The sequence below is a fragment of the Asterias rubens genome, chromosome 10, assembly GCF_902459465.1.
Source record: "Asterias rubens chromosome 10, eAstRub1.3, whole genome shotgun sequence".
NCBI classification, from domain to species: Eukaryota; Metazoa; Echinodermata; class Asteroidea; order Forcipulatida; family Asteriidae; genus Asterias; species Asterias rubens.
Genome location: NC_047071.1, coordinates 17,305,995 through 17,329,616, shown reverse-complemented (window position 1 = coordinate 17,329,616; position 23,622 = coordinate 17,305,995). Strand labels below are relative to the sequence as shown.

The 23,622-nt window shown below is 38.0% G+C and overlaps 1 protein-coding gene across 1 annotated transcript; it reads right to left on the bottom strand.

The window, feature by feature from the left end:
- Window positions 1–1,551: 1,551 nt before the first annotated feature.
- On the bottom strand, window positions 1,552–22,332 carry LOC117296099 (maltase-glucoamylase, intestinal-like). Its single transcript, XM_033778971.1, has 23 exons — window positions 21,820–22,332; window positions 18,804–18,952; window positions 17,899–18,067; window positions 16,361–16,457; window positions 15,983–16,095; window positions 15,063–15,188; window positions 14,369–14,500; window positions 13,334–13,447; window positions 12,467–12,529; window positions 11,944–12,057; window positions 11,255–11,339; window positions 10,104–10,236; window positions 8,966–9,099; window positions 8,102–8,136; window positions 7,681–7,797; window positions 7,349–7,497; window positions 6,580–6,664; window positions 5,565–5,621; window positions 4,744–4,874; window positions 3,934–4,022; window positions 3,709–3,758; window positions 2,332–2,493; window positions 1,552–2,029 (listed from the first exon to the last, which is right to left on the bottom strand). The coding sequence occupies exons 1-23, from the start codon at window positions 22,330–22,332 to the stop codon at window positions 1,964–1,966; spliced, it is 2,883 nt and encodes a 960-aa protein (XP_033634862.1). The 3' UTR covers window positions 1,552–1,963.
- Between the last annotated feature and the right edge of the window lie 1,290 nt (window positions 22,333–23,622).

Sequence of the window (23,622 nt, the reverse complement as noted above, 5' to 3'; positions counted from 1 at the left end):
AGTGCCCCTGTGAATGCCCTAAAACTCCGTACATATCCCGGTTGAAACATTCATATATGCGCCATTTTTTATTTCCTTTACGTATCAATTATGTGGCCACCCGAATGTTTTCAAAGATATTCGAATTTCTTTCATGATACTTGCATAGTTCCAATCCTTATTCAAAAACAAATAGTTAAAACTGTTTCTATATTTACCACATCACACAGCAGGCAGTGTGTGAAGTCGAACCTCGGCCTGGGAGGGAAAAAACACGCAGCAGCTCGGGTTCACATTCAGGATACGACTGAAATGCTGAGTCAACATTCAGTTGATGTACGCCCGGGGTCACGCACGGCTGGTTTATTGTTATGTAATCAAGTTTCTACTGAAGTGTTTAAAGGCAGTGGACACTATTGGTAACTACTCAAAATAATAATAATTGTTAGCATAAAAACTTTATTGGTAACAAGCAATGGGGTGTTGTTGATATAGGTTTTCTCGGTCAATTTCGGCAAATAAACAGCCAATTTAACCACCAAGCTATTCTATTTCGCGCGAAAATCGAATGCTACTAAAAAGGGTCATTCGATTTCGTTTTTGATTAGTCAAATGTAATGTTGCGTTATTCGATTTAACAACTCATCAAAGCAGCATTCAATTCACAGACGCTTCTTTGGGCGTGTGTGTCACGAAAAAGAATGACGCTACGCTAAATTGAACAGAGTGCTAAAGGAATTTGACTCGATTCAAAACGGAATTGAATGGCCGAATTCTGAATTTGAAACGCAGTAACAACTGGAGAGGCAAAACAGCTTTAACTCGAACGCATGAAAATGAAATTGACTGCTCATTTGCCGAATTTGACCGAGAAAACCTATAGTATAAAACATTGTGAGAAACGGCTCCTTCTGAAGTGACATAGTTTTCGAGAAAGAAGTAATTTTCCACGAATTTGATTTCGAGACCTCAGAATTAGATTTTGAGGTCCCGAAATCAAGCATCTGAAAGCACACAACTTCGTGTTTTTTCTTCCATTGTTATCTCGCAACTTTGTTAGCCAATTGAGTTCAAATTTTCACAGGTTTGTTATTGTGTGCATATGTTGAGATACACCAAGTGAGGAGACTTATCTTTGACAAATACCAAAGGTGTCCTGTGTCTTTAAGAGACATTTAAAACATGACTTGTATAGCTGGTCTTTCGTATTATTGTTATAAGCATAGTGGATGTCATTATGATGATGATTTGTACCCAATTATAGCACAAGTCATTGTTATGGCTTGTGCCAATTAAGTCAAATTTATGAGATATATCTCATTAATTATGGATATATATTGTATGAACAAGTCATAGTTCGTCCCTGCTAAATAATGGTAATTTCGTATTCGTAATGATCTAAGATCAATGTTATGTGGAAAAAATGTGTAGGCCTATATTACGTTAGAAACAAAATTGTTAAATCAAATGAATAGACCTTATGCACATGACGTCATTTCAGTAGGGCGCCCTCACCTAGAGGTCAAAAGGAGGTTGTTCAATGGTCAATCCTGTGCGCCGCGCGTACAAATCTGTGCGTTTCGATTGTTTCGTCACCGTTTTTCCACTGAGATGGCCGCTGGATGACGTCAATGCATAGGTCTATATTGAAGACAATGAATTGAAGACCACCCTTGACAACAAACCCCATTTACCAAGACCTTAAAAATATTCAAAGGCACCTTTATGAAACCCACACAAATTGCACTATAGAGCAAACGAGTTATGATTTTAGGCCAAACCTTTTTCCATGTAACGCTTCCGTATTACGTTTCGCTATACCGACTTCAGGCTTAATTAAGGACATGCTAAATCAGATCTTTATGTCACTTTATTTAAAATAAAAAGCTAAACTGAATTTCAAGAGATAAAAAATTACAAGTCTTTGAGGAAATGCTTATTCTTGCTGAGATGCTTCTTGGTATGTTTCTTAAGACGGTGACGATCAATCTTCCAGAGTAATAAGAAAGTTTTCATCCATCGGGTGATTCAGATTGCTGATTGTCACGATCTGGTATGAGAAATAGAAGAAAATAAAATAAAAATAAAAATAGTCCACCAAGAAAATAGTTGAGTGGCGTCAGCTGCAGGCCTACAAAGTAGGTAAATAATAATGGTGTCATGTATAGACCTCGTGACATGTGACATCACGTGTCTAAAAAAAAAAACAGAGTCTGGACTTACTGCAGTCACAATTTGTACACGTCTCAACAAATTATCCATCTTTTAAGACTTTTGCATTCTCTGATTTTAAACTTGTTATATAATACACTTCCAGGAAAAAACAACAAATTAAACCATATTTTGACTTACCATTTTATCATTATCAATGATCCACTTATCACCTTCCAAGTCCATGTTCTGGTACATGACCTTTGACACTTGACCCTTGACCCCGTGGATCGTGATGTCATCTAAGACAAGGTCAGCCATTAGTGTTGGAAGAGGATGGATGATGGTGGACTGTAGAACTCTCTGATCGAGAAAGAAAACACCATTTTATCAGTGTGAATTTATTCTTAACCAACACATTTCAAGATTGCCTCAATCATAACAAACCAACAGTTGAAACCACACCTTCACACTAATTATTAATACGCACATTCTCAAATTTGCATCCCCGTGGAAACATCTTTTGTCCTCTTTCCATTGTCCCTGTACGTAAAGGAACACGTTGACTTGGATCGGTCGAGTTGGTCTATACAAAGCGTCGGTAACCGTTTGTTATAAAATGCATATGATTGGAAAGATGTTTTAATAGTAGAATACAATGATCCACACAAACATGCCTCGAAATTGCAAGGTTTTCCTTTTACTTTTGCGAACTAACACGGCGGCCATTTATGGGAGTCAAAAATTTGACTCTCATAATGGCCGACCGTGTTAGTCGACGAGGTAAAAGGAAAACCGTGCAATTTCGAGCCATGTATGTGTGGATCATTATATTCTACTTTTACAACATCTTTCTAACCATATGCATTTTATAACAAACTGTTACAAATGCTTTTCAAAGACCGACTCGACCGATCCAAGGCAACGTGTTCCTTTAAGATTTTCACATAGACTTTGTACACAAAATGTGTTGTGGAGCACCCCGGTCTTTAGATTTTCCTTATGGAGTCCTTTTATTTTCCTTTTATGTTTTGTCCCCCAGAAGGTAGCGAATATGAGCACACTTTTAATATAGGTTTTCTCGGTCAATTTCGGAAAAAGAGCTGCCAATTTAACCACCAAGCTATTCTATTTCGCGCAAAATAGAATGCTACTCAAAAGGGTCATTCGATTTCGTTTTGGGATTAGTCAAATGTAATGTTGCATCATTCGAATTAACAAAATGATCATTCAATTTAACAATTCATCAAAGCAGCATTCAATTCACAGACGCTTCTTTGGGCGTGTGTGTCACGAAAAAGAATGACGCTGCGCTAAATTGAACAGAGTGCTTAAGGAATTTGACTCGACCCAAAACGAAATTGAATGGCCGAATTCTGAATTTGAAACGCAGTAACAACTGGAAAAGCAAAACAACTTTAATTCGAACGCATGAAAATTAAATTGACTGGCTCATTTGCCGAATTTGACCGAGAAAACCTATAATTATAATAATAATCATAAGAAGAAATGCTTAAGTTCAACACGTTATACACTCAATCATTCCAACATAAGTGCTTGACAAATAAAATCACTTACATTTGCAGCCAAGTAGTCAACAAGATTGTAGTCACCTGTACCAAGAGGATCTGTAATAGCAAACAAATGTTATATAAAAAGTACGATTGTAGTACGTGTTTCCCCAGAAATGTTGGTAACAAGATTTTGTTCTCTCTCTCTCTCAATTTTGATTTACACAATTACCTCAATTCTGATTCGGGCATTTTATAAATTGATTTTTGTTGATTGATTGATTGATCTCACCTATGGACTCGCCATCATCCCAGTAGAGACGTCCCCTGGCGCTCTGGTCCCCATCAAGGGCGACAATCAGCCCAAACGGAAGCACCCGACTATTAGAACAGAACCAGAATAATGATGTTTCAGACAACAGAACAGTTTATGTATTAGAACCCTAATAACAAGTTAGTACTGGAGTAAGGGACATCATAATAACAGACAATAAAACAAGGAGATGGGACTGGAAACACTGCCATAAGAAATGACAATACGTGGACAGCAAGAATAATGGATTGGCAACCAAAAACAGGGAAAAGGAAAAGAGGTAGACAGAGAAGAAGATGGAGAGATGAAATCGGGTTATATGCAGGATCAACAACATGGACCAGAACTGCAAGAAATAGATATGAATGGCGTCTACATGAGATGGGCTACATCTTACACTGGACGAACACAGCCTAAATGATGAAGATGATGATGATGATGACGAATAACAGAGTTTTGTCCTGCTGCCCTTTCTATCCAAACCACTGCCCCGCATGTTAGACACCTCCATTATGATAGCGGATTATCCAAAAGGATACCATGGCATGAGCTGACCATGATGATGCGGTAGACAATGGCTATATTCAAACAAAATGTCAGCATGTGCTATCATGCTGACAACGTGCTTGCGTTTGGATGTTTTAATCTTTGTCGCTAGAAGCTATTTCATTCTAAAACAATTCTGGTAATAAGACCACGAGATTCCCATGAGTGACGACACTGCCAAGATGTCAATTTGTCACAAACTCAAAAAGGGGTTTCCATTTCACTCTATCTTTGGGTACCAACCTGAACACTGTCGAATTAGCTGGTTGTTGAGTCGGTAGAATATAACCACCCCTGACGTGAAGATTGATCTGATCCATAGGAGTTGGTATCTTTACTTTCGTCTTCTCCACAGTTCTATCAACTTGTTCGCCCTGAGTTGACATTAAAGTCGCTATTAACATGTTTCCCGGGGTCAATATAAGCAACTTCATTCAGAATCATTACACGCATTCAAATTTGTGCATGTTTATTATTACTATGTTTTTGTTTAGTTTCTGTTAACCTCAGTTTGGTTTTCGTGCACACAATGATTTCGTTCTTCTCCTTCAAGTTTGTCATTTCAGTAATACTATTTGTATATGCACTCAAGACTGTACAATTTCACAATTTGCAACATACAATTCGTTACCAAAGTACAATTTAACAACAATCTACAGTCAAAAGAACCTTTCTAATCTCAACAGTTTATTTTTCACTGGTCAAATAAGATAATTCAAATTTATTAGGTCGCAAAGATTATTCAGTTTTGTAAAAGCTGAATGAAAGTTCTCGTTTACACACTCTTGTCATACTTGTCCATCTACATTATTGCCCCTACCATAATGATGAATTCAAAAGGAAAAAGATAGTCCGAAGAAGTTCCATTTAATTATAAATATTGCTGCAATGGACTTGATTTTTAACCCTTATCAAGTTCTCAGCACAAATCTAAATAATCTATAACTCATTGTTTGCTTGTATCGCCAGATTCTGACCTCTTCCCTACCGAAGTTTTCTTTAAGTCCATCTTTCTTGGGATGTTTCCAAGCAATTTGTCTCAGATGCTCAGTGGTTTGACTTACCGTTTGAAAGACGTACCATGGACCTTCGGGTACATACACATCCACCACCACTTGATCCTATAATCAAGAAAACAGAGCAGTTTCATCAATTTATCTTAGATCTATTGTTGAATACATTACCGATTCTTTTTCAAATGAACCCGAACTATGTAGTTATTAAAACAAGAGCTGTGCGCCAGTTGTTACAAATCGCTGTGTCTACTGGACCCAATTTCTTAGAGCTGCTAAGCACACAAATTTGCTTAGCATGAAATTGTTGCCTTGATAAAAACAGGAATACCAAACAAGTTTCCATATGGTTTTCAGGATAAGCAAACAATGGCTGAACACCAGTAATAAGCGATATGCAAGAAATGGAAATTTGGTTGGTAATCCTGTTTTTTTTTCAAGAAAGAAATGTTATGCTAAGCAAATTTTCGTGCTTAGCAGCTCTATGAAATTGGGCCCTGGTTAAAAGAGTGTTGTACTGCACCCAAAAGAGATTATACTTGTTTAAAGTGCTCTATTTGTTATCGAGTGCTCTTGCACAGAGCATGGCAGACAAATGCTGCCTAATAATAGTGTCACAAGACGTCTTTAAAGACACTGCAGTCGATTTCACAAAGAGTTAGGACTAGTCCTAGTCCTAACTTAGGACTAGTCTTAGGAGATATACAAATTGCATGGATAGTCCTAAGTTAGGACGAGTAACTGGTCCTAACTCGAGATAAGACTAGTCCTAACTCTTTGTGAAATCCACCCCTGGACACTAATGGTAATTGTCAAAGACCAGTCTTCTCACTTGGTGTATCCCAACACATGCATAAAATTACAAACCTGTGAAAATTTGAGCTCGATTGGTCATCGGAGTTGCGAGATAACTATGAAAGAAAGAAACACCCTTGTCACACGAAGTTGTGTGCTTTCAGATGCTTACCAAGTGAGGTTTTATGCTGATAATTATTTTGAGTAATTACCAATAGTGTCCACTGCCTTTAAAGGCGCAGCAACAATACTTATTGGGCTGTTTGCCTACCTGTTCCAAAGCTGGGCTGATGAGCAAGGCTGGACCCCACAGAAACTGTGTATCAATGCTCCACGTTGCGCTGTCTGAAGTGAATCTGTTGGGCAAATTTCATTTCATTTTATTTCATTTTATTTGCCAGCAAACATGAATAATAATAATAATAATAATATGGATTTATAATGCGCACTTTTCCAGAAAACCGATCAAGGCGCCTACACAAAATGAAAACACTATACAATAGAAAATGAAGAATAAACAAAACATAATGAAACACAATGAAAGTCTAAGTGAACAAGTGTGTTTTTGAGTTCCCTCTTGAAGTTGTTGGGTGGTGTTGTTTGGCGAAGAGAGAGGCGCAGCTTTGGCGAAAGCACGAAGAAGAAGAATTAAAACATTAAACAATTGGTTAACAATCAGTTGACTGTAGTACATGGGAATTTCATCGGATGTTTTGAAAAGTGAGGACGTAAATTAAAATAACATAAAATATATTATAATTCGAGAGTAAGTTTGTGTTCAGAGCACGATAAAACACACATTTACATTAAAAATTGTCCGGCTCAAAAGAAAAGTTAAAATTCCTGTCACCATAGAATATGTCAGACCCGCATTTTATATTAAGGTATACAAGCCCTAAAACAAAAGTTTAAAAAAAATGTATTATAGGACTACTGACATTCATACAATAACAAAATAATGACCGATAATATTTTTTAAACGTGACATCGTTGCTATATGAAGAATCTCTTTTATTTTATGTATGATAAGAAGTACTTACTCATGCATAAGTGGTCGGACCACAGTTGACCCCATGGTGTTAGCCTCGTAAAACAGCGTGTAGAGATAAGGCAGCAGTGTGTAGCGTATCATCAGAACGTCTCTAGAATCTTTAGCAAAATCAGCACCAAAAGCGGCTGGATCTTGAGGCTACGAGATGAAGATGGTATAAGCTGTCAGTGTAAGTCAAAGTACAGCCTGAGCCCAGAGTTGTAATGAAGCTGCTTTACAGAGAATGCTTCTTAACAAATTACTTTGCTAGGCATGAGTGGGCACCAGTGTCAACAATATCAACTTTGAACGCTGGCCCATTTCTGCTAAGCTGAAACTCACCTCGAAACCAAGCCCGTTGTGATTCCTTGAGAAGGGATAAAATGCTCCCAGCTGCATCCAACGACGACACAAATCGATGGTGGTATTTTCGAAGAAGCCGCATATATCAGCGCCAATCTGCAAGAAAAACACGATCCTTTTTTTTTTACTCATTTATTTATTTACATATTTATTTGTTTAGTTATTACTTTTTCGTAATTTTTTTTCTCGGGATTTTTTCTTTTCTTGTTTTTTTCTTCTATTTATTTATTTATTGGTTAATTTTATTTTAAGCATTTTTTAAATTTGTTTATTCTTTAAAACTAGATTTATTTATTTATTATATAATTCTTTTGGTGAGGGAGTAACCATCAATATTTCATTTTTTTTTTTTAGTAAAACAAAAATTAGAAATATTTAATAAAACAAAAACTATACTCACATAGGGAACTCCAAACAGATTGAACTCCATCATTCCTAATTGTTATAGAATACAAAAAACACCAAGCTGTTATCTCAATCAATCCCACATAAAGAGATGTAAAAAACTAAGAGATTTCTCGTTTATAAAAACACTGTTAACATTTATGTTTTGATAATCAATGGTCACCGTGGCCAAGTTTTTAGACTGCAGGACTTGCAACCACAAGGTTGTGGGTTCGAATCCCCCAGCTAACCACTGATTTCCAAATGACTATAATAAGTGTTGTCGTCTAGATACTGAATCACAATTTCTTTATATGTGTAATTTATAATCATAGACGTTAAAGGATTTGGGTATCTTTTTCAAAATGTCCATATATTTACATTAAACTTACAGGGTTTGAAGATAATGATAGTGGAAAGCTTCCCTTCAAATCTTACTTACTGAGGTGCTGTAGTTTTTGAGAAAAGAGTAAAACAATGTCATGAAAATACGTTTGTAAATGATTAAATAATTTTCATGACATTGTTTTACTCATTTCCCACAACCTACAGCACCTCAGCACGTAGTATTTTCAGGGAAGCTTTCTACTATCATTATCTTCAAACTGTGTAGGTTTAGTGTACATCTGTGGACATTGTGTTTTTTGTCCGACAAAAGTTACATTGACCCTTTAAACCAATGTTTGTATGAGAGAGATTGGCTGTTGCTGTTTATATCCCTTTGTGGGAGTTTATATCCCTTTGTGGGAGTTTGCTGAGTTGATGGGAAGATCATACAAATCAAATTGATTTTGTGCTCCTTATAGTTGTGAGTGGCTCGAGCCACCTCCAATCACTCATAAAATGACACTGTTATGGTTCCCATGGAATTGTTTCTTACCAATGATAGATTTGTGCATATGTGGCCATATACTAGTGTTGTCTCCCAACCAATGGCCGACATATTTACCGCTTCCTGGATAAGTCGACCTGGAGATCACGATTCCCCGCTTGCCGGTTGCTGCTTCATTGGCCCTGTCGGACAGAAATTGTATTTGTTAAAGGTATGGATCCTCATTTGTTTTTGAACGAGTTCCTTCACTTCGAACCTCTGCTTTTGAAAGTATTTTCAAGTCAAATTTATGCACAACAAAATTAAATTCATTAAAACGCATTTACGTCAGAGGATCTTCCCTATTGAAAATTCGGGGTTTCTTCTTGAGCAACTTGATTCATACAATTCGTTTTCGTTCACACGTGATTTCATTTTACCAGCTAGTTCGTTCAGTCATTCTATTCCATTGATAGATATTCCAGACTGCAGTTTCTCCATTTTTCAGTCGAATTGCCGTTTTACTATCAAATATTTTGCGAGATTTGTGTCCACATATTAGATAAAAAAAGGGCGAGTGTCTATGTATAATTGTCAAACTATGAAAACATGCGTGAACATTTATAACTTATATTGAATTAATATTTTCTTAACTTGACCAGGAAAACCGACTAGTATGCCTAAAGACGATGTGGCCTATGTTTGCATTCAAACTGCCCTCTACTCTGTTGACAAAACACTGTATACGTCATGTTTCGCCGGGCACTGAGTTGCGTAGTCATAGTAAGATTGTGTACACTTTCTAGCTGGTTGCCAAAACACATGTTATGGTTATCGTGTGACGTCAGAGGTCACATCGTCTATAGAGACAAACAAAGGGGGTCGTTAACTTTTCAAACATTCAATTGGCACAGTGACATCCAAACACTCCTTAAAAAACAAGGCCCTTACCACGCCCCTTCCCAAGGGCAGTCAGTGATCACACATTCTCATAAAATGCATCAATATGGACACACCTTTGTTCTTTCCGATGTCTCTGCACGTAATAGCTTCTCATCAAGTCTTTACATACAATTTTCTTTGTGGGCACCCCTGTCTTTAGAATTTGTATGTGGAGACCTTTTGTTTTCCCTCTTTTTTCTTCTTCTTTTTGTGGGGGGGGGGGTACTTGTTCTCCAAAAGATATCTCAAATGAGTCCACACTTACACCAGCGTAGGGTGAGACTGGCTCCATCCAAACAGGCTATGCATGTTGTAATGTTGAGTTAGTGTGAGTTCGGTATCATGCTGTACAGCGTTCATGCAGGCGGTCTTATCGGCAAGTCTGGCCCCGTAAATTCCTATTCAGGGAAACACAACAACGTGAAAACAATGTTATCAAAAATGTGTTCGCCTGTTTAGTTATCAGTGTGTTGTGCAATGATGTGTTTTCCATTTTAATCATTATTTGTTTGTTTTAATGTCTGGAAACCTTAACACCCGTTTTATATTACTGATTGTATCTAGAGGTAAAAAAGAACAAAACAAAAAAAAACATGAGAAAATACTAGTCAATATCTCTTAAACTGCCATATGTTTATGAACAATTATGAATGCAATAATGGCTGTTCTGTTTCTTTCTTCTGCAAATTTGTGTGTTGAGACTGAACAAAGATAACATGTATTTCAACTGTCATATCTACAGCAATTTTTTTAAATAGGCAACTGCATTTTCCCCCATGGAAATTTAATTGTTCTTAAAGACAGTGGACACTATTGGTAGTTGTCAAAGACTTGTCTTCTCAGTTCGTGTATCTCAACATATGCATAAAATCACAAACCTGTGAAAATTTGAGCTCAATTGGTCATCGAAGTTGCGAGATAATAATGAAAGAAAAAACACCCTTGTCACACGAAGTTGTGTGCTTTCTGATGCTTGATTTCGAATCCTCAAATTCTAAACTTGAGGTCTCGAAATCAAATTCGTGGAAAATTACTTCTTTCTCGAAAACTACCTCACTTCAGAGGGAGCTGTTTCTCACAATGTTTTATACTATCAACCTCCCCCCATTACTCGTAATAAATAAAGGTTTTATGATGAAAATTATTTTGATTAACTACCAATAGTGTCCATTGCCTTTAAAAATAAATAGGTTGTATTTTCAAATTTTGGCAAGTTTTCATTGACAAAACGTTGCTTTTAGACACTTTGTTTTCTTTCTTTTTCTTCTAAATTTGCGACTACATGAATCCCATCGTGGTATAAAAGACTTAAACACGTTAAAGTTCTCTTCATTAAAAAGAAAACCGCAAATAAACAATGCACCATTATTGGAAATTGGGGCCGAGTTGCATTGCAAGCTTCCAGTGGTTACTTACTTGGATGGAAGGGTGCATTGTCGTATTTATTGTCGGAGCATCCTGACGTGGACCCCTCAACAAAACTTGCTGGTTCGTTCATATCCTGTGAGGGAAAATACGAAAAAAATACGAGAATGTGAAATAACAAATAAAAGTTCATAACTTCATTGTAATGATTATTTCCTCTTAATTTGCTCAAACTCCCTGAAAGATCCCTGGAAAAATGTTGTGAAGTCTAAAGGATTATCCTGAAGGGCGCTAAAGTCCAACTAATGGGGCACCGGGGTCCTTTTAGTTATCCGAAAGTGGACAGGTGGAAAGGTTGTTACCTCATTGTACGTTTTTTATTTTGTCTTCAGATGGGAGGGGTAAGACCGTGCCCGCTGTATCTAAGAAGCCCCACCCACCACATTAATAGCCAATCAATAGCACCCAACGTGGGGACCGCGTACTCTGCCAAAACCCCAACAATCCAAATTGGGCGGGAACTTGTTCACATCCAAATTTGGATCTGAACGCGTGTTCGCGGTTGTGATTGGTCAGCGCACTACAATGGGTAAGGACCCCGGGCCTAATGAATTCGGTTTATTCCATGACAAAGCCAAATTTCATAGAGCTGCATAATTGGACCAACTACAGATCTTTAACAGCATTTTGATTCAAAATTAGAACTTTCAAAATGTCAATAACTAAAAAGCGACACTTACAATCCAGATTCCATCAAACGCAACCTCGTCGTGGAATTCATCTATTAGCTTTGCCCACCAGTCTTTTGTACTTTTCTTCATGTAGTCCGGGAATGCGGCGTGTGCCCGGTAATTCTATAAGAAAAAGAAAAAATGCACCAATGAATCAAAAAGCACCAACAAAGTAATAACTAAGTAAGAGAACAACTAATGTTGAAAGTGCAAAATAGTAAAGCTCTTATAAGTATTTTACAGGATTGGTAAAGATACAAGTATCTTTGTTCATTTCATTATAAACATTTGTTTGTGTGAAATGTCATCTGTCAACTGTACTAAAAACCTAAACAAAGAAAAGAAGAACAAATGAGTTGCTTAATTTAAGCCTACTATTTTACAGGTTTGTTATTTGATATGGTTGATAACACAATGAATCTTTGAGTATGTTGTCAGCTCTACTATTAATACCCCTGTGTTAATACCTTTAATGTGTGCCTATTTGTTAGCCAAAATTTGAAGAAGAAAAAAAAACTAAATTTAATCTTACTGCAACTTGATATTCCCATTCCTTGCTCGTGTTGACGAAAATATCCGGCAAGTCTGGCCACACCTGGAAGAGAAGTAACATAGATAGATATTTATTAATGACGAGTGAAGGATCCAATGTTAAACAATATTATGACTTATTATCAATCAAGTGTACATATCTATCTCAATAACAAATGCGTCAGCATACATAACGACCATAGCTCATTTTGTTTGCGCATCTAAGCATGATTGCACCATGTAAATCATGCAAGTTAAAACAAAATAAAAAGAACAAAAACATTTTTATTATTTTCACCACAACATGTACAAAGGTGCTTAACAATCAAAATACAGTAGTTAAAAGAACAGCACAAACACATGAAATATACGTCAAAGAGTAAATAAATTGAAAATGTAAATAAATTCAAACTAGTCAAGTCTTAATCTTAAACGTTAAAAGAGACAAGATACGATTATGAGCCCAATTTTATAAAGCTAGCTGCTCAAGCACCAAAAAGATGCTAATCACAACAGAAGTATGCTTACCAGAATAAGGTTACCAGCCAAGCCATCATGTCAAAAGTCAAAAGTACCATTTGTGATTGGTATCCTGCTCATTTTGCTTTAGCAGAGAGTTGTTAAGCAATATTTCTGCTTAAGCAGCTTTATTAACTTGGGCCCTGCAGCCGATTTCACGAAATGCTATGATTATTCCTATCTCAAGTTAGGACGAGTAAATCGTCCTTACTTTATAATGAGTTCAATGCGTTCTAACGTATATGGTTACGGAACTTAACTCGTCCTAAGTCCTAAATTAATCTTAAGTTAGAAAGAGTTAAGTGAAATCGACGGCTGTAGCGCAGTTATATGAACTTTAAATGTTTACCTTTCCGAAGAGAATTGATTGTCCATCCTCTGTTTTAATGAAGACGTCATCGATAACTCCCCGGTCATAAGGTGGATATGATCCCGCTGTCTCGTTCGCTGGTATGGCTGGGTCCTATGTTTTATTTCAATTCATTCCATTTTATTGGTACAAAATGTTTTTATAAAAATTTGGAAATTAAAGGATGTAAAAGAACAAACAATACAATAGTTTAAAGGTAGTGGACACTATTGGTAATTACTCAAAATAATTATCATCATAAAACCTTTCTTGATTACGAGTTATGGGGAGATGTTGCTAGTATAAAACATTGTGAGAAACAGCTCCCTCTGAAGTGACGAAATTTTTGAGAAAAAAAGTAATTTTCCACAAATTTGATTTCGAGACCTCAAGTTTACAATTTGAGGTCTCGAAAACAAGCATCAGAAAGCACACAACATCGTATGACGATGTTTTTTCTGTCATTATTGTCTCGCAACTTTGACGACCGATTGAGCTAAAATTTCCACAGGTTTGTTATTTTATGCATATTGCCAATAGTGTCCACTGTCTTTAAGTAGAATATAAAAGACCAGAAAACCAAGTCTGTTTGCTTTCTCTGTCCATTTTGGGGTTCTTGCAGTGCCCAAATTTCCCCTTTACTGTTTTGGCCGAATGTTGGAGGGGCGTTGGACCCCCCCCCCCCCCTAACCCTGAGGTCGTACGCCCAACAAGACTTTATAAAACAGTGTATCAGACTTAGTGCTGTCAGCGACTATTTTTAATATCATCGACAATGTAAAAAAAACATAAAACAATAAAAATCCGTGAAATCTACGGCACTTTACCTTCACCAATTAGCTGCCAGGTGAGGTGCCGTAAATTTCACGGTGGAAGTTTTGTAAATTGTGCCTTGAAGGGGTAAGTTTGCAAAACTCCCACCGTGAAATTTACGGCACTTCAATACCTAGCAGCTAGGGTGCCAGGTAAAGTGCCGTAAATTTCACGGATATTGTTTAAAGTAAATAAGTTTGTTTGTTCTAAAACACAACTTACCAATATAATGATGTAATGTGTTCCGTTGTTCTTCAACTCGTCCACAAATTCTCCCAAGCCATCATATCTATCCGCGCTGACAGTGAAATCCATCTGTCTCTCCATGTAGTCGATGTCACCATACTGTATATCCTGTTACAGGTCAAATAGACGATCATCAAGTAAATTCTAAAAAAAATGTTTATGGGATGTTATTTGTTACTTTCGCTTCCTCTATTCACAAACAATATGCACAATTTAAAACGAAACCATCACAGTACACAAAAACAAAGTGTGTACATTGTAGGCCTACATTGGGGGATTACGTCCACTCAAAACAAGTGCAGAAAAACTCTCATATCACATATTGAGCCACAAAGCCTGGACTTCCTGCAGGCATGATTTGTACAAGACTCAATGGAAGAACAAAAAAATCTTACATTTTATGTCAACTGTCTGATTTTTAACAAGTTTTGATATGTCGAAAGGGGTCACATCTCACAACTTGTTCGACTGTTACTTTTATAACCCTTGGATTCATAAATTATTGCACAAAATGTCAACTTTCCCGTATGACCATGCAGTATCTTGCGTGGTGGAAAGCCCCAAGAATATACAATGTCACACGTCACACTTATTGTAAAGGTCACATGGTCTTATGGACAAATACTATTAAACAAATCAAATACTCAAAGTTTCCTGATGTTATACCTACCAGTGGGATGTCATATTGTCTCATTCCCGCCACTACTTCTTTAACTCTGTCTAATGAATTGTAGCCATAGCGACACAGCTGGAAACCCAGCGACCAATATGGCGGCATCACAGGTCGTCCAATAGCCTGTAAATCCAATGAGACGATAGCTTTTAAGATGTGTAACATTTACCATTGGCTGCGTTTTGACAGTCTAAACAGTTTCGGTCATTGGCCAGTGATTAACCAATCGCCAATTCAACCGTAACAATTATTGGTTACGACCGCAAATCGCACCCAATCGTCATCTTTTTAGGTAAAGTGAAAATAAATCTAAAAAGAAGAAAAACATGAGGACATTCTCCAATGTTCAGATCTTTAAGTATATGATACAAAACTTATAAGCTCAATGAGCCGTCCTGAGAATAGAAATGAACCACACTTTCACTTAAATAACATTCAAAGGTTGGGCCATTTAGAATAGTACATATTTGAACAAATTGTGGTTAGTTCAAAAGAAGAAACTGATGGAAATCAATTTTTATTTATTTAAATATTATATATAATATAAAGAAACGGAAAAGAAGAAGACAAAATACCAAGCTGACCAAGCAGGCGAGAGTGTCATCGTCTTTGACAATGAACTTTAAGTGTTAAACCCAGAAAAATACATTGACAACAACTGATTTTCGAGACCTTTGATGTGAAATATCTGGTAAAGATTATTTATGAAGCCATTCAATATTTATAACTCGATATATTTATGGATCAAATGGTTTTTGTTTGTCCATTCCTAAGCCCATATGAAATTGTTTTATGGCAATTACAACTACGTGGGGGTCTGCATCGTTTAACACAACTTGACTAAATTATATGGGGTAGACAGTTTTCACTGTCTTAAAGGTAAAGTTTTCCCTCCACAAAACAATGGAATCTCTTACCTCAGTGTACTGCTGTACCACGTTCTCAGGTGTTGGACCAAGGAATATGTAGAGATCTAGAATTCCACCCGTTGTGTGATACGTCAGTGCAGGGGCTGGCTGCAATGCAACATCTGCCAAACACAGTCAATAACAAAACAATAAAATAAACAAAATAAAGACAACGTTTGTAAAATGTGTCCAATCGCAAAAAAAAAGGTTTTATTATAGACTTTTACTAATTTATTACCTGGAATTAAATATCGGGAGCTTTGACTTATTTAAGTATTTAAATAACTTAAACTAAAATATCCTATTATATTGTTTATAAGGTTTAAGTGGTCCTTACTCTATGGTTTTATCAGCCAATTAAAAAATAATAAAACAGTTTCAACTCACCCATAGCGTTACTGTTAAGTAGAAAGACTCCATGTGCATTGTGATCTTCTTCCAGATTCATGTAGAATGGATGAACTCCGTAGAGGTTGCCGTCACCCTGTGGGAATGGTACGATTACAAATCCAGATTTACTTTAAGTAGAAACTTTACAACGGAAGGGTTTCGCTGAAATGAACAGGGCCCAATTTCGTAGAGCTGCTAAGCACACCAATTTGCTTAGAATGAAATTTCTTCCTTGATAAAAACAGGATTATCAACCAAATTTCCACGTGATTTTCAAGATAAACAAACATTAGCTGAATACAAGTAACAAGCAATATGCAACAAATGGAAATTTGGTTGGTAATCCTGGTATATTATCAAGGAAGAAATTTCATGCTAAGCAAATTTGTTGTGCTTAGCAGCTCTATGAAATTGGGCCCAGATCAACGCAGAACTACTAAAAGAAGAACAAGTCAATATGGATATGTCAGCCCTGTATGTTTCTTGTTTGAAAGGGTAAGGGCACCAAGGCATTTTCTCCTTGGTAAAGGGCACCCTTTATTAGGAGTGGACCCCACAAGGGAATACTTTGCACACTGGACCCCGTAAGAGAATTCTTTAAAAAGGGTACGATAGAACAACAATCGCAGAACTTCATAAACTGGATCCGTATAAGGTTATGTGTGAGTAGGTGTACACATTCAAACCGGGAACCTATAACAAAATAAGGAAAACAGGGTCCACGGTTCGGGAAAGGTCCATAGTTAGAAAACGTGTACAAAACCAATCATAGCTGTTGCAAAAAAGGGACAATTTGAGGTCCAAGGTGGCAGGCATAACACACTTAGTGTGCTTGGCTGTGTGCAAGTCCACACAGTGTTTCAAGTCCACATTTTCAGGTCCGATACTCCACGGAGGCAACGAAGGCGATTGCCTCCATGCCCTCTGGTCATTAGCTCTGTGCCCTTGAAATGCTCCAGTATAGAAATTAACGATTTCCTCATAGGGCAAAGAGAAAATGCATTGGTGCCCTTGTCCTTTCGAAAACGAAGCATACAGGCCAGCACACTACGATGTAAACCTCGTTCTCATGACTATTTTTCGTACGGTCCCGACCACGCCTTTTGTAAATTTACTCAACTTCCTTGAACAGGTCCATTGGAAAATACATAATGTGAACATAGTCCCTTTTCGAAACCACGGCTATGGCTTGGGTTAGCTTGGCTCCGCGGTTGTTTTGCCAATTGTGCGTGCTTTGCGCTTACGCGCACAGGGCTTCAGACGAGAGGACGGAGCCTGAAGCCGAATCCAAAGCCGAAGCCGTGGTTTCGAAATGGGCCATACTATACGGACACAGAATCTGTAACAAACTTCCAGAATACATCAGAGATACCACCTCACTGCATACATTCAAGACACTCCCGGAAGTCCACCTGTTTCAGGAGGTGTACCATCAATAACGCTTCTCCCGCTTAAGTGCCAATACATCAGCGCCTTAGAGCAAACTTTTAAATTTGGCGCTTTATAAATTTCTTTTAATTGATTCTTATACTTACACCTGGCGGTTGATCCCTGGAGAACATTCCCCATGATTTCCATTTGATGTCATGTCTGAATGAAGGGTGTTCGTTCTCTCCAAAGCCGTAGATATTGGAGGACGGTAGCTTCGTGGTGATCTGAAGGAACTGGTCTGAGAAGATGAGGGGTCCGAGAGACGTGTCCCACCTGCCGAGGTCAAAAAGTAAAGAAAATAGCTTTACAGCCTAGACTCTATTAATAGCAGGCATGATTATGTTGAACAAAGTATGGACATTTGCATCAGTACATTGGCTGCCCGACCTACATGTATAATGTAGGCTTTAGAGGAAGTTTCCGGCTATTCAACCACAATTGCGAAAATTGCAATACAAGTTTAAATTTTCGGGTGTTCTGGCTGGTATAACCCATTTTTGCTTAACAAATAGCAAAATTGTTTGTGCTAATCCTTTCTGTGGTACTACAAGCTTTATGAATTTGGGCCCTGAACTATCATCGACACAATAAATTGTTTATATTCGGTGTGGCGTTATAGTAAGCTTTATGGTAACGGTAATCTCTAAATGACTTGGGATGGTTCAGTTTGGCGTAACATTCCGGGGTGAAAATGATCAGATGGAACAGATTTCCCCCCTATGAAATCCTACTCACTAATTTCAAACTGCTCCTTCTTGAAAGTTCATGGTTGCAATAGCCTACACGATGCTGTAAACAGTCTTGTACCTCACCCCCTCAAAATAAAAGGGGGAGAAGTCACAACAATATTCTCAATAGGAGACTTTCCAACGCTAGGTGGCAGCAGACATACCGGGTAAATTTCCATTGTTTACGTAGTTCTGAACATGCGCATAATTCTGAGAACAATGGATTTACCCGGTAAGTCTGCTGCCCTCTATCGTCCCAGAAAGTCTCCCATTGCACTTACAAGACGGTTCCGGTGTCCTTACGGGTGACTTTTAGGGTGAACGGGTTCTGGGTGAAGGTGACGTGGTATTTGGTGTTCTCTGGTTTGGTACCTGACAGTCTTGGGATGGCAAGGGGAACCTCAAAGCGTGAGTTAGCTGGGTCGTAAAACTGTAAACAAACAAAATCAAAAATCACAGTCAGAGAAGAATAAGAGGTCGCACACTTTTGATGTTACTGTAAACGAGAATGCTCATTTTTGGTGTTACCTTTAAAGACACTGGACACTATTGGTTATTGTCAAAGACCAGTCTTCTCACTTAGTGTCTCTCAACATATGCATAAAATAACAAACCTGTGAAAATTTTAGGTCAATTGGTCCTCGTGTTAGATAATAATGAAAGAAAAAACACACTTGTCACACGAGGTTGTGTGCGTTTAGATGGTTGATTTCGAGACCTCAAATTCTAAATCTGAGGTCTCGAAATCAAATTCGTGGACAATTACTTCTTTCTCGAAAACTACGTCACTACAGAGGGAGCCGTTTCTCACAATGCTTTATACCATCAACCTCTCCCCATTACTCGTTACCAAGTAAGGTTTTATGCTAATAATTATTTAGAGCAATTATCAATAGTGTCCATAACCTTTAACGAGAACGCATACCTTAAACCACGCCGTAGGCCTATGTGAAACCTAAAAATGTAGAACATTGCACCTTGAACAATATTCATGAGCTTTCGTAGCAACAACTACTTCATCACACCATAAATCAGCAGAGTGTGGGTTCGAATCCCAAGCCGTGACACTTGTGTCCTTAAGCAAGACACTTAACTATTGCTTCGTCCTTCGGATGGGACGTAAAGCCGTTGGTCCCATGTGTTGTGTAACGCATGTAAAAGAACCCAGTGCACTTTTCGAAAAGAGAAGGGGTTCGTCCGGTGTTCCTGGCTGCTGTATGCGCCGTAGCACCTTGTAAACACTAGAGAACGCATACCTTAAACCACGCCGTAGGCCTATGTGAAACCTAAAAATGTAGAACATTGCACCTTGAACAATATTCATGAGCTTTCGTAGCAACAACTACTTCATCACACCATAAATCAGCAGAGTGTGGGTTCGAATCCCAAGCCGTGACACTTGTGTCCTTAAGCAAGACACTTAACTATTGCTTCGTCCTTCGGATGGGACGTAAAGCCGTTGGTCCCATGTGTTGTGTAACGCATGTAAAAGAACCCAGTGCACTTTTCGAAAAGAGAAGGGGTTCGTCCGGTGTTCCTGGCTGCTGTATGCGCCGTAGCACCTTGTAAACACTAGGTGCTAAATAATTGGGTCTCAAAATTCCTCACTGCAATTACCTATCTTTCTGAAAGTTTGCATATACTCAGCGCCTTGAGTACCTTGTTTGGTAGATACGTGCGCTATAAAAGACTTCGATATTAGGGCAAGGATCACATGGTAATGTAAAAGACACTCGCCAAGTGCATGCTAATATTCAGCAAAGTTCAAGATAACTTTTAATCCAATAGCAAAATATGGAGAAGGTCACTAGAGCATCTGATAAGGTGGTCATGGTACAAAGGAAATAAACACTACATTTAATACTATTTACGTAGTGTATTTACTTTCAGGTAAAATCCGGAATAACCATTATTCTCTTGCAAATTTAATGACCAATATTAAGCCCAAATTTTCACAGGTTTAGTATTTTGTGCATTATTTTGTTATACACCGCAAAGTGAGAATACTGGTCTTTGAAAATCACCAAAGGTGTCCAGCGCCTTTATTAAGGGAACGCGTTGCCTTGGATCGGTCGAGTTGGTCTTTGAAAAGCATTTGGAACCGTTTTTTATGAAATGCAAATGTTAAGAAGAATCAAATAATCCGCACAACGAGCCCCTAAATTGCACGGTTTTCCTTTTAACGTAGCGAAGGAACACGGACTGCCAATCAAAATTTTAACTCCATAAAATGGCTGACCGTGTTTAGTTCGCTACGTAAAAGGAAAACTGTGCAATTTCAAGGCATATTTGTGTGGATCATTATATTCTACTTTTAACTTATCTATTTTACCGTTTGCATTTCATAACAAACAGCTCCAAACGCTTGTCAAAGACCAATCGACCGTTCCGGGGCAACGTGTTCCTTTAAGCATGGAGGTAGAATTAGACCTTCATGCTAAGTGAATACGGGTGATTTCTGTGATATCTGTAAACCCCACTCACAAATCGTTTCTTTGCATGGACCTTATCAGTTGAAGGACAAACACAACTTTACGCCACCTGTCCCAGATCTTGGGGTCAAAGATCAAGCGGGATACCTTTGCATTGTTAACTTATATCGTTATATAGACCATAGGTGTCATTATAAATTCGACCTTAAAGTATCCTCAAAGTCAATATGTACACATAGCAGGATCAATAAAGTATACCAGGCTTAGCTCGCCGTTATTTAAGATTTGGTTGTATAATGTGATTACGTGAAGAACATATGGATCCGGGCCTATTCCAAGTCTCTCAATAGGCCATGACCAAAATGCAATAATTTAAATGTAAAGCAAAGCAATACAAACAATCTACCTCAATGGTAACAATCACGCCAATACATGGCGTGGGTTTTGATACACAATAATACCTTGGTGGTTGTCAAACGAAATTCATTGTTTCTTACTTACTATGACTGGAATGTGATTATCAAAACTCATTAAAAGTTTAATTAGTTAGAGGTAAGACTTAAAGGGCATTGTCACACAGGGCAATTGCTATCAGGCAAGTTGGGGGCAACCAATACTGCACGTCTCTCAGTTGCGACAACGTAATTACCCTCCTCCCGTCGTCGGGAGGATGGTTACGTTTTCGCAACCGTGGACGTTATGCTCAGAAAACACTTTGGCAGCACAATATACATGATCTGCTAGCTGTGTACTCGCAGAAATGTGAAAGACATTTTTGAGTGGATATTGTCTGGAACTGGTTGCCTCTGTACATTGCTCCCACGTGACATGGCAGTAAGGCGTGCAGAAGTAAGAATCTAATTACCTTAATCCGAAGTCGATACTCGGAGTGGAATTCCACGTCCAGAAGCAGTCTTTCGATATCACCTCCGAACAGCGAGGGTGTCGACGCGATGCGGTCCAGGGTGACCCTTAACCCGGAGAGCGTGACCTCCTCCTTGCCCACCATACGATATCCACCATAATCACTAGGGAAGTAGCAGATTGGCGCGTCTTTATCCATAGCTGGCTCGGAGTAGATGCATCCCCTCTTGAGACATTCTTCTTCGGAGTAATCATCCCACCCGGGGAAGCAGTTGACTCTCTCGTGATCTTCCACCATCACCGGGGGTTGCGATGGTCCACTCGTGGGGGCCACCGTGGGGCAGTCACCCTTCTGAGAGTCCGAGGAACCCGGGCTGGTCTTATCGGGGTGGAGGAAGTAAGTCAACGGTACGGTGATTGCTGTTACCACCACACATGTGACGACCACAACTAGAGCCAGAGTTGTTTTACTTGTTCCTTTCTTCATTCTGCTGATGCCGTCGTCGAATTCCATGTTCAGGATGAATGAGTTTGGCCTCGTAGATACAAGCTCACGACTGAGACACCAAGCCTCGCGTATGTGGAAAATTATACTAACAAACTTAAAGGCGGAGTCGACAGTCAAGTAATGGCCAAAGTCTATTTCTTATCTATTATTCAACATCAAACACATTTCCAGTGTAATAAAATAGCACTTCACTTATTAAACGGTGCACCCGATAACATACGTGATGTCTCTATAAATGTAGATGTATCTGATAAGAAGTGGTTTTGTTTACAAATACTTCAACTACTCGTCAGATGGCAACAAGTAAAAACAAATGGTGTTATTGGCTCGTAATTGTCATTTTATTACATGTTTTACATAACAACAGTTTTGCGTAATACAGTGCAGTTTAAATAATGATTAGAATATTTTATTTGCAGAAAAATATACCATGTTGTTACCATTAAACTACTAGGCCCTATAGGTATACACAGGGAGCTGTGTCAAAATTAATTGTGCCTTTGGTAACTTACAATTACTTGATGAGAATCTATTTAGGAAATGTTCACCTAATCACCTGAGAAAGTATTTGTGTCAAGAAGAATTTTGAGATTTTAACTTTCTCTGGCAAACATAGTCGCCATCTTGAAACCGTGACGTCACTTCAGGAGCTGACGGGTGAAACACTGCCCGGGCTAGGTTGATCCAGTATTTTTCTGCAACATGTCTTGTTGCGACCACTTTTTTCAGCATCGGGTCTTAGCAACAAGGGGAATCTTCGAATTTTGGAAGACATTGGGCTTTATTATGATACTAAAATCTTCGAACTATCCGTGAATAAAGATCACTAGAAAATACCCCAGTTTTCTCAGAATTGTTTTGATAAATAAGTCATTACTGATCTAAACAAACAATTAATTTTAATGAGTTTTATTTTGATGGGAATCTATTTAGGAAATGTTCACCATATTACCAGAGAAAATATTTATGTCAATGAAAATTTTGGGATTTTATGTTTGAACTTCTTCTTATGAGTATTTTCAAATCCACAGCATGGTTTTGATATTAAGATCTCGATTCCATTATAGTCTGGTTTTAAGTGAGTTTTCGATAAGAATTCTCATTTTTATTTGCACTGAAAATGGCCGGCCATTTCTAACTGTAATTGAAGTTGTACTTTTTGTACTGTTCAATTGTCTTAACTTACAAAATATATACAAAAATAAATATACATTTTATAAATAACGAAGTTTGCTTCCTCAGTCATGTCTAAACCAAACACCTACCTTTTGTTTCTACAAAAATTGTACATCTAAA